The sequence below is a fragment of the Drosophila suzukii genome, chromosome 2R (genome assembly GCF_043229965.1).
Source record: "Drosophila suzukii chromosome 2R, CBGP_Dsuzu_IsoJpt1.0, whole genome shotgun sequence".
Lineage (NCBI taxonomy): Eukaryota > Metazoa > Arthropoda > Insecta > Diptera > Drosophilidae > Drosophila > Drosophila suzukii.
This window is the reverse complement of record NC_092081.1, coordinates 10,328,800-10,340,383: the sequence shown is the minus strand read 5'-3', so window position 1 is coordinate 10,340,383 and position 11,584 is coordinate 10,328,800. Positions and strand designations below refer to the sequence as shown.

At 44.9% G+C, this 11,584-nt stretch overlaps 1 protein-coding gene across 2 annotated transcripts in view; it reads left to right on the top strand.

Moving 5' to 3' along the window:
- The window catches only part of L (zinc finger protein Lobe), a 33,320-nt gene extending 27,329 nt beyond the window's left edge, over positions 1-5,991 (top strand). For both annotated transcript variants that reach the window (XM_017072726.4, XM_017072727.4), the window contains 3 exons: positions 151-572; positions 2,033-2,175; positions 2,255-5,991. In XM_017072726.4, coding sequence (XP_016928215.3) covers positions 151-572; positions 2,033-2,175; positions 2,255-5,291 — 3,602 coding nt within the window. In that variant the 3' untranslated portion in view covers positions 5,292-5,991. The remainder of the gene's footprint in view (positions 1-150; positions 573-2,032; positions 2,176-2,254) is intronic.
- Positions 5,992-11,584: the final 5,593 nt, after the last annotated feature.

The window sequence follows — 11,584 nt, the reverse complement described above, 5'->3', positions numbered from 1 at the left end:
AGAAATAACATTATTTCAAATATTGTTTTCCGGTTTAGTTCTCAGAGTGTCTTAGACTCTCAACTAATTATTCTTAAACCGAATGTAGTAAGAAAATGCGTATCTACTTTCCTCGATACTGATTATGTTGTTATTATTATTCAATTTCAGATATGTACAGTACCCACACATCGTCCAGTTATTCGCCTAGTATTTCTGACGGCACTATGACTCCGAATTCACACCACTTGCCTGGAGCTCTAGCGGCCTCGGGTCAGGATGATCATCCAGCTGAGGGCAAGGTCAATGGTGGTCCTGAGGGCGGGGATCTGCCCAAGCCGAAACGCCTGCCCCACTTCCATCATCACCATCACTACCATCATCAACAGGCGTTGAAAATTGCCAACAAGCTGCGCAAAATCAATAAGGAAGCCAAAATGGGAGCCAGCGGAGGTGCGGGCTCCACTGGAGCAGTCTCCAAGTTTGATAAGTTGACAGGAGAGGGGATTAAAAGTCGCGGCGACGGCTCCTATCAGTGCCAGTTCTGCGAAAAGACATTTCCACGACTTGGCTACTTGAAGCATCACGTACAGGTGAGTCTCCATAAGAAAAAGGGTTCAAAGTTTATGGGGAACTCCAGCTTATGTCTGAAGGGTGGGTGGTTCTACCACAAGTGGGTGGCAAGGAGAAGTTCTTAATTACCATCCTGACAGCCTTGTAAGGCGCTTATTCTATTTTTGGGGCTGGGTGTCTTGCCTTGATTGACATTTGGCCTCTTAGGTGACAGACTTCGAAATGCTTAGGACACCTTTAGGCACTCAGGGCGTCAAGGCTGAACTTTGATTGACAATCTGCGGTGGTTCCATTGATTTTCTTCTAATGAAAGGGAGCTAAAATGGGTTTTCTATTTGTTAATTGAAAACGAAAGTGGTAAAGGTGTTAGATCTAAGGGGTTGAATTAAAGTTTAGTTGTCCAACACAAATACAATAAATTGAAGTCATGTGTAACTTTGAATCTAAAAACATACTGCTTTTAATATCTAGAGCATATCAGACCTAACATTCTTAATAATCAAATTAAGGATCATGTGCATTTCTCAAAACTTTTGGACTCAAATCATTTATCTAACACTCCTTCGGCTATCTTAAGCAAAACATCAAAGACCGAAGGCTCCAGGCCTTTGTGGACACCGCACTTCACCCACAGGCCCCCCAAATCTCCCCCTGGCCATAGTTCTAATTCGGCTTAAACGCTTTTTGAACTGCCAACACCGCCCATGACATCAGCAACTTGTTAACCCAATTGCAACTGCTGTTTAGGACTACCGACCAGCGATCTTTATCGGCTACCAGGGTCTAACATGTAGCGCTCCGGCTTTGATCCTAGCGCCTGGATGAGCTGGTACGGTTCGGAATTCGGTCTTTGAGCTTATGGGATGTTGATGGCGATGATGATTGGAGCGACAGTTTAAAAAACCATAACCAACACGAGAAGTTTTCGCTCTCTGGATGCGACTAACCCGGCTAACTTATCATATATTGTGCAATTTTAAGGCAGTCCAAACTGGGGGGCTGCATACAAATGGGCTAATTTTTTTTGCCGCTCTCAAAGTTCAAAGCCGACTGCCGCCAAAAGAACCCAAAAAGCAAACCGGTTGCGGGTGTACTTTAAGACCCAACCTCACTCACAGCACCTGCCCCTTTCCAACCCCAACGTGCGGGGAAAAAAAGTGAGCGGCGTCGCGCATTTAGATGAATTTTGTCCACAAGCCACGAGTCTCAAGTGAAACACCTACTCGTCTGGGCCTCTGAGTCCAAGTCGAGTCAGTCGGTATGCAGATTCAGATTCAGATTGACGCATCTATAAATTCAAGCCAGGAGTCGTCGTCATCGTTGTCATCGCAACTCTTAACTGGGGTAGACAGGGGACAGTTAACGCTGCCCTGTCTGGGGCTCTTCTAAGAATTTCAAATAGCCTAGTGGGCCTCTGGCTAATTGGTCAGATTATCTTTATGCTAATGGGATTTTCCGAATTTGTGTATTTTCATTTCAGAGCCACGCCGAACACCTGCCTTTCAAATGCGAATACTGCTCTAAGCTTTTCAAGCACAAGCGTTCCCGAGATCGTCATAAGAAATTGCATACCAACGAAAGGAACTACAAGTGTCCGCATTGCGAGGCAGCTTTTTCCAGGAGGTAAGTTAGAGAGTCTACTAAAAGTATGTAAGAACTTTCAATTAAACAAAAAAAAAAAATTTTTTTTTTTATCCTTCAGTGACCACTTAAAGATCCACATGAAAACCCATGACATCCAGAAGCCCTTCCAGTGCAGCATGTGCAACAGAGGGTATAATACTGCTGCTGCTCTAACCTCGCACATGCAAAAGCACAAGAAGAATGCAGCCATCCTGGCAGCTGGAGGTAATCCCAATGCCCTGAACTATAGTCCACGATCGACGGGATCTGCCTCGGCATCGGTTTCCAGTAATGGTAGTCTGCAGAAGAGGAGGTACGCCCTGGCCCTGGCTTCGGATAGCAGTCCCAGCCGATTGGACTTCCCCAAGAGATCGAGAAGTGGTCATGTGGGTGGTGGCACCACCACCACGGCCACGCCCACTCCTTTGCTCAGATGCAGTTACTGTCCCAAGGTCACAGAGTTTAGTAGTCTGGAGCAACTTAATGCCCATCTCCAGAGTGTCCACGAACAGCAACAACAACAGCAGCAGGCTGTGAAGACTCCAGTTCAGGAGGGCGAGGGTTTCCAGCTGAGCTGTGAGTACTGCACCATGAAGTTTGGCAACATCGCCGGACTCTTCCAGCACATGAGGGGCACCCACATGGATCGATTGAGCAGCCCGAATTCCTATTACGAGCACTTCAATCGCCTAGCCACTGCTGGCACTTTCAGTCCACGACTGGCCATGGATTTGCCTAAGATTAAACCAGATTTGGGAAGTCCGGAGAGGGAATCGCGACCTGCGGAGGAGGATCTGCCCACGGATTTGAGCAGCAACAAGAGGAGACCACTGACACCGAGTCCTCAAACCCAACAGGCTCAACTGGCACCACCCGCAGCTCCACCGGGAGTCTTCTTCTGCAATCAGTGCAATGCTGGTCTGCCGGATTTCGAGAGCTTCAGGAATCATCTGAAGAGTCACATCGCCGAGGGCATGCAGCTGGTTTGTCCTCATTGCGGCTTGAGTTTGCCAGAGCAATCGGAGTTCGAACGTCATGTGGTGGGTCACTTCCTCATCACCGGATCGGAGTTCAACTGCAGTTCGAGTTGCGGAAAGAGCTTTGCCAAGTCGGAGGATCTGCAGCAACATTTGCTTTCGGAGCACGTCCTAACCCTGCTAAAGTGCTCCTTGTGCTCGGAGCTCTGTGAAAGCCGCATGGCCATGCAGCTGCATTTGGCCTGTGCCCACAGTCAGGAGACGAAGCTCCTCCGCTGCAGCGCCTGCTTGGAGCTCTTCCGCTCCGATGCCGAGTTCCATGTCCATGTGAAGACGCGTCATCAGTTGGGTGGACATCCCACGTTGGGCGCCACTTCTAATGCGCCCTCTAATCCGCTACAGTGCATGTTTTGCCGAGCAGTCTGCTCCTCCGAGCTGGAGATGCACTTCCATCTGGCCGCCCATGCACGTCAGTTTAGGTGTCCCTCCTGCCCGGAGACCTTCCATGTGGAGTTCCTGCTGGATCGCCATATGCAAAGTCAGCATGGAGGCGTCAAGGACAAGGAGTCGAACTCCCCCAATATGGGCAGTCTCTATGTGAATGCCTTGCTACCTCCTTTGGCGGCAGCGGCAGCGGCTGCAGCGGCCACCAATAACAACAGCAGCATCATTGACTACAATGTGGCATTCAAGGGTTTGTTCGGAGGAGGAGCAGGTGGAGCAGGATCAGGTGGTGGAGGTGGATCAACTGGAGGTGCACCGCCGTCGAGCAACAAATTCTACAGCCCCCTGCAGGTGGACACCAATGCTCTGAAGGCCCAAACCTCTCCGCATCCGGCTCTAATGTACGGTCTGAGTCAGCGATATCTAATGGAGATGTATGCCGCCAAGTCCACATCGCCTGCGGGAAATGAGGGAGTTGGAAACCCGCAGCCACCGGCTCCTCAGGCCACCGCACCACCACCACCGCCACCGAGTTCCGCGACTGGAACTTTCAGTTGCGGAATGTGCGAGCGGCAGGATTTGCGCAGCGAGGCGGAACTCCACTCCCACCGCAAGTTGGCCCACAATCTGAAGACGGGAGTGAGCCTGCGGTGTGCCTACTGTGCTGGCAACTTCAAATCCCGGGCCGAACTGGAGCAGCACATGAAGAGCTGTCACAATTCGACGGGCAAACACAAGTGCTTGATATGCGATGAGGTGTTTCCCTCACCGGCCATCCTGGCCGAACACAAGCTCCAGCACTCGAAGGTGGGGCAGTCGGGCAAGTGCTCCCACTGCGGTCAGCCGCTGGAGGATGTGGCCGCCTTCAGGGCTCATCTTTCGGAGCATGGAAGCGATGGTGCCTCCTTGCCACTGGCCTGCATCTGCTGCCGCCAGACGTTGCACTCGGAATTCGAGCTAAGTCTGCATGCTAAATTCCACACAAAGTCCTCCACGAGTGGTGGTAGTCTACAGGAACCAGTGTGTGCCCTCTGCCTGGAACCCCTACCCGATGCCACCGAAGGACCAGCCAAGCTCTGCGACAAGTGCTGTCGTAAGCACAATCTGAATGGCAAACGTGGCAAACACACTGAGGCTCAAGCTTCTCTTCAACCGCCAGTTTCATCCTTTGTCGAGAACCGCTGTAACCTGTGCAAGATGATCCTGCCACATGCCCAGAAACTGCAGGAACACCTGGTGGAACACACCTTTGCGGGCACCGAACAGCGTGGATTCAATTGCTACATTTGCTCGGCTGTTTTCACCGCTCCGGGAGGACTACTCAACCACATGGGCGAACATGGCGCCCATTCGCGACCCTACGATTGCAGTCTCTGTCCGGAGAAGTTCTACTTCCGGGCCGAGTTGGAACACCATCAGAGGGGCCATGAGCTAAGGCCACAGGCACGTCCTCCCGTGCCCAAAGTAGAGGTTCCCACCATCCGGAACAGTTCACCTAGCCAAAGTCCGGTGAGAAGTCCCACGATTGTCAAGCAAGAACTATACGAAACGGATACAGTTGAGTCCGCCGGAGCTGAAGATGAGCCGGAGAATCCCCCCGATGAGGAGGAATACATTGAAGTGGAACAAATTCCGCATGAGACACGTCCAAGTGAGATTGGGTCGCAGCTGGAAAGGTCCACCAGTAGCGCCTAAGAAATATTAGCAAAATTTAAGAACAGTCGGAAATCTCTTCCACCCCTAACAAGATGTAAACCACTAATTCAGCAAACCTGAAAGATAAGAAAAAATACTTAGAGTTCTGCCTAGTATTTAAAAGACTGTTTCCAAACTTGCTTTTAAAACAATGCCCCAGAATTCTGACTTTCAGTATATTTATTTTTATAAACATTTTGGAAACTCTCCAAAAATTACTAGATCTTGCCACTTATACACAAATGAAGCAAATGGAACAGTTTAGTATTAACCATATACGTATATTAACATAAACGATAAATCTAACTTTGCATAAATCCATAAAATAAGTCAACGTCAAAACATAATCAATATTACACATACGCCTAGTGTACTCGTAGAAACTCTTGACAAAATAAAAATAAAGCATTTGTGTGTGATAGTTTTTCAAAGATTCGACTCTGCTATTTATCCTCAATTATGATTTATCTATTATAGATTTGTATGTTATAGGGCCTTGCCTTTGATTCAGTATTTATATTGTATTACACGATCCAACAATAACTAACCATGTAACTATAAACGATTATACAATTATATATGTGAATGTACGTCTTATATGAGCACCAAAACATTTTTAATGTGTAGCATATAAAAACCGAAAAGAAAGAAAACAGAAAAATATTTAGTAAATAAAACAAACACAAGTTGAAACCAAAACTCAAGATATTTTATGGCTTTACTTAGAAGTTTCGGTTTGCGGGGGAAAAGGGGAGAAAATCTGATAAGAAGTGTGTCTTTTATTCTCCGTTTTTATGGAAGCTGACGAACATGCGCGAGGTCGCCTCCTCGAGGGCTCCTCCAAGTCCAAATTTTATGGCGAATATTTCGTTTCTGGTTTATTTCGGCAAGCGCGACACGTAGCGGCCATAAAAAAGGTGCCCGTAACCCCTTGAGTTTCGCCAGAGACAAAACCAACGACAAATTGGCATCTCGGTTGGGTGATCTCTATCTGCAAGACCGGTGGCAATTACCAGCATATGACGCTTCTGTTTCCCGGAACGCTCCATCAAAACTGGTTGGGGATCGTAGGTCTAATCTTGCAACAGCCAACAGGCAGCACCTCCTGCTTCTGGGAAGCAATTGCAAATAAATCGCATTTAATAAATTGCAGCGGGAAAAAAGGCACCGACCGATGCCAGCCAATATGTATCTCTGCACCTGCTGCCCTCCTCGTCGGCAATCATCACAAATCAATAAAAATGTTTATCATCAGGCTGAAAACAATTGGCCCAAGCTCCTCAAGTGGTGGCTAAAAGGCTAAAAAGCACCGGCAGTTGTTAATTAGCGCCATGCCGCAAATGCCAAAACGTTCGAAGGAAAAAAGCAACTACACAACGGCCAGAAGCAGCAGCAGCAAAAAAAACTTGGCAATCGGAATTGCCGGCCACAATCGAAAGCCACGAGAGGAGACTGAGACTTCATTGATCGTTTTGGCCGCACATGCACTCCATTATGATCCACGTACTCGCAGCGAAACGTATCCATACGCATCTACCAGACCGCCAGGCGCGTCATCCGCTGGATCCAATACATATCCCCCGAAGTCCCCGCACATCTCGTGTTTTCCGCGAACTCTTTTTTTGCCGCTTACGTGCTCTGCCGCTTAGCGTCACCAATATGTCCCAAGTGATGATGACGACAATGCCGATGGCTCTGCAAATCAAAACCTCCAACGTATCGAGGTAAAAACGCCGATCGCATCGATTCGCATCGCTTTGTTTTGGTATTTCTGGCATTTGACGGGTTTTTACACGCTATCTTAACAGGGCAGTGAACAGTGGTCTTGGGATCGTAAGTTCTTGGGGGAATTTGGGAAGTAATCAAAATAAATTTGGAAGGTTTAAGAAATTCTAAAGAAGAAAATAACTACCTACATTAGAACATCAATTTATGGGATCATATTTAGATCATTTTGATCATAAGATTGGTCCTTGAGTAAAAGTACTCTTAGTAAACCGTTCACAAAACTATTTTCTCGATCTAAAAAAAAAACCAAGACCGCATACTATCGTCTGAAAAGACCAAATTGAGATTTATTTTACCTTTATTTCAAGAACACCATCCTGTCAAAAAAAACTAGAGAGTACTTTCGACTTGATTTCAAATACTTTATCTCAAGAACGCCATTCTCTCAAAAAAGAGTACTTTCGTCTTGATATCAAGAACGTTTCTACTCAAATAAGAGAAAAGACGATTTCTCAAAACCTTTGATACTTGCTCTTTCTTTTGTTATCAATATTTCTTGACGACCAACTTAAAGTTTAATTCCCTGGCTATTTAGATAGTTTGAATACTCATGGGTGTTTTGTTGTGATTACACCTAAGCCAAGATCTTTAAGCCCACTGTGGGACGATCGAAAGTCTGCTGAGCGACTGACAGTTTGGCAAACTGACTGAGTGACTGGCCAGACAACTGGGATGTCCAACAACCAGCGCATCCACACTCCTATATTTTTAACTTGGAGATATACACACATATATATATCCATGGAACCCCCAGTAATGTGTTGGCCAACTCCAAGTCTGGCTGGCATGCGAGAGAAGCATTTTTGGGCCCGCACCGCGTTACATTGACAAATGAAGAAGCTCCCATCAGTCAAAGAGATACAAAAAAAGAAGGAGTGCAGCTCCAACTTTGGACTTTTCGTACTGATGAAGATGCCCGTAAAACACCCAAAACCATGTGGCAAATGGAGACAAATGATGAGCGGAGAAGCCAGATGGAGGAAAAAGCTGCCAAATGAACTCGGTTCAGGTCCTTGACAATGAGGGGTAAGTGGTGCCAGTGAAATATTTTCGCATGCCCTATTAAACAAAAACAAAAGTGAAAAATTGTTTTCCTGTTTTTGTTTTTTTTTTGCACAACCCCTCGGCAAATGCTTCCTCTTCCGGCCTGGAAAAAAGGGGGGTGTTCAAGGAGTTTAAGGACACGGAATGTGTGCCAAACATGCAACATACGTCGGGGAAGAGGGCTACTCTTACATTATATTCATTACCGGCTTATTAGCGTGATTTACCGATTGGGAGAGTGATGTGTATCCTGGGGAAGAGATAATGACAGTGCGGATAAGGATGTGCTTGAATGATGCGATGTGGGCGTTACAAGGCCTGGGAAAATGACTTTGAAAGCGCCATATCCCATATCCGTTTGTCAATAATACCGTGCGAATTTCTTGATGGATGTGCCACAGGAAATTCTTCACTTTACAGCTTCCTCTAACCCCCAAATAACTTGTCACATGCAAATTTTGATTTGGGTTCGGTTATTAACCATAAAGTTCATCATCTAATGGATGGTTTCATCTTCATTTGGAACTTGTCAATTGGCTGTCAACTTCCTGTCTGAAATTATGAGATGGGGCTAGCTATCTACCCGCTAATTAGCTGACCAGATCACAGAGATACAGATCTCATAGTATCCTCTTCGGCGGCGAGGCGCTAATTCAATTAATAATCCCTCGCTTCGGAGGGGATATATAGACGAACACGCGCGATCTATATCAGACCGGCAATTTACACAAATTAAAACTAAACAGTTACCCTCCGCCCTGCACACTTAATTATGCAATTACTAGATAATTTTTCTTGTTCTCCGCTGGGTACTTGCTTTTTGTTTAATCATTTCGTTCTTCGGCGGCACGAGCTGGGGCACAAAAACGAACCGGAAACCGAAAACAGTTGCAGATACAGATACACATAATCTGTCGGATACACATATGCGAGACGCTCCCATTGGTCGAGTATTCTTGTGTACTCCTCTGTGCATGTGTGTCTATAGGTGTTTATGTACCAGATTTCGGATACACATGAATAGGGAGTCGTTTGGGGCGTGGCATGGGTGGCAGTGGAAAGAATCTGTCAGATACTCTGGCTTACTGATTTTCAGGGAAGCATTTCGTTCTAAAAATAAAAGGTAAAACAAATGGGAAAACGAATGGACAACCTATGGGTTAACTTTTACCTATTTTAATATATTCAGAGTCGTTTTCTCGACCGATTTTTAAACTCTACTCTTAATTTCATTTCATTGAAACTTTTAATATCCATACGCTTTCTAGGTTAAATTCGAACTAAATAATAATAAATAAATAAATATTAACTTATTTTAAGAAATGTAAAATAAATACATGTACATCCATTTCAGAAAAGTACATATCTTAATACTTTGTCTGCTGATTAAATTGAGATCATTGGTAAATTTAATAAAATATGCATAAAAAATTCGAAAAATGATCTACATAAAAAGCCTCTTGTCTCCTTTTCAAGGACCTTTAAGTCCCCTCGATATTACATTTCCTTCCTACACCCAAAGTACCGTACCATATTAAATATCATAAGTGATTCCCCTTATTAGAGCCTGAACGTGCCGAGTACGGCGTTATGTAAATGGATATCGATACGCGATCTTCGCTATGATTGATTGATTGATTGATTGCCATTCAGGGCAGGCAGCACCAAATATAAACAGCGATTGTAAGGGACAAAGGATGCCTGTGTCTCGCATTTGCGGGCGGTTTGTTTTCTATGCGCAATTTATAAAGTTGCTGACACAATAATGGGAGCCAGGACACGCCAGGATCACCTCGCCGCATGGCACCTCCGCCTTAAATTCTCGCGAATTAATTTAAAAAGGAGCTGGCCTTGCGGTCCCGCTGCTGAAGCGCATTCGAAAAGTATTGTGTTACCAGATCCAGGATCGGGATTGGGATCTGAATCGGGACCAATGGCAACGGCAGGATCCGCTGAGCGTCCCAAGTTTTGCTCGCCTTGATAAGACATAAAAGGTCCTTCAAGACAAAGGACCTTCGGGCAGAGCAATTGCCCAGGCATTTCCTCAAGCGTGTTTATGCTTTGCGCCTTCTTATCCCTCGATTATTTCTTATCACGGCAAAAAGATCAAATTTCGAGAGGGAGCAATTCGAGGATAACAAGAGGGAGAGAAAAGAAGCCGCTGGGAAAGGATGTGCCAAAGGATGAACCTTAGTTTGCCAGACTCTTTTCAAAAGCTTCAGTAGGCGGGCAGAAGTCATCAGCAGATTACCAGGCAGACTCCGTTTCAATTACTTAACAAGGTTTAAAAAAATCTAAAGCGATTCAATTTTCAATAAATTCATTTTATAAATGCTAAGTAAAAGATATAATATATTATTTTAGTATACCAAAATACCTATTCAATTTGAAAACATTTATTGATTTATTTACACGTCTAAAAGAATGTTTTTAAGTAGGCGGACAGATGTCATTACCAAGCAGACTCCGTTCCAATTAAAAAAAAAATAATAATACATTAATATTCCAATTTTTGTACAAATTTGTACTAAAAAATTAGGTACCACTCCAAAATCCGTATTACATTTTTAAATAATTATAGTTATAACTATAACACTTGTCTTAACATTCTTACTAACATACTTTTAAATATAACTATTAAAGTTGTTTCAACATTCTTAAGATTAGATCATAAATAAACCCTTACATTTCATGCAAACATTTAGTACTGCACTTCTTACCTTACAACAAATTCCCTTCAACATTCATAAAAATCCATAAAGGTGACATAATAAATTTTCGTAAGCCCCAAGTCTTTCACCTCTTACAAAATTGCCATAAACGGAACAAGTCAACGTTCTCTATATAGATTGTATTACACAATCAGATGCTGTTTTCTGACCCTTGGTAGCGCCTGAATAAAAACGTTTACCCAGAAAACCCGAGAGATACAGAGACCTTAATTAAATTTTTGTTGCCCGAACAGGAATTTTCCTCTTTTCGGTTTCTGTGTTAACTTGTTCTAAGTACGCTGCTTTTATGACCCACACAGTGCCAGGGCTCCAAGATGATAATGATGATGATGGTGATGGTGATGGTGGTTATGGTGATGGTGGCGGTGGACAGAAACGGACAAGTTTCACAATTTGCTCGCGGGTTTATCATGTCCAGAGTGCGTTTTGACCTCTTGGCGAGTACGTGCCTGGCCTCAGAGTGTGACAAACTTGTTTCTTTTTTCTGTTTTTTTTTGCTGGGTAGCAGAGTAGTGGCCTGTAGTTGTTGCTTTTATGACTTAATGCCGCGTACGCCGCGCAATTTCAATTACACGGCGAACCCAACAGGCCGCAAAACGGTTTACATGCTTACAAGGGGCCAAGACAAGCAGTTATATAGAGCAACTAGCTCCCCAACATTTTCATTTCGAGATGTTGTAAGACCTTCGACCGCAGCCAGGTGCCAAATTTGACAGGCGAACGCCCGAG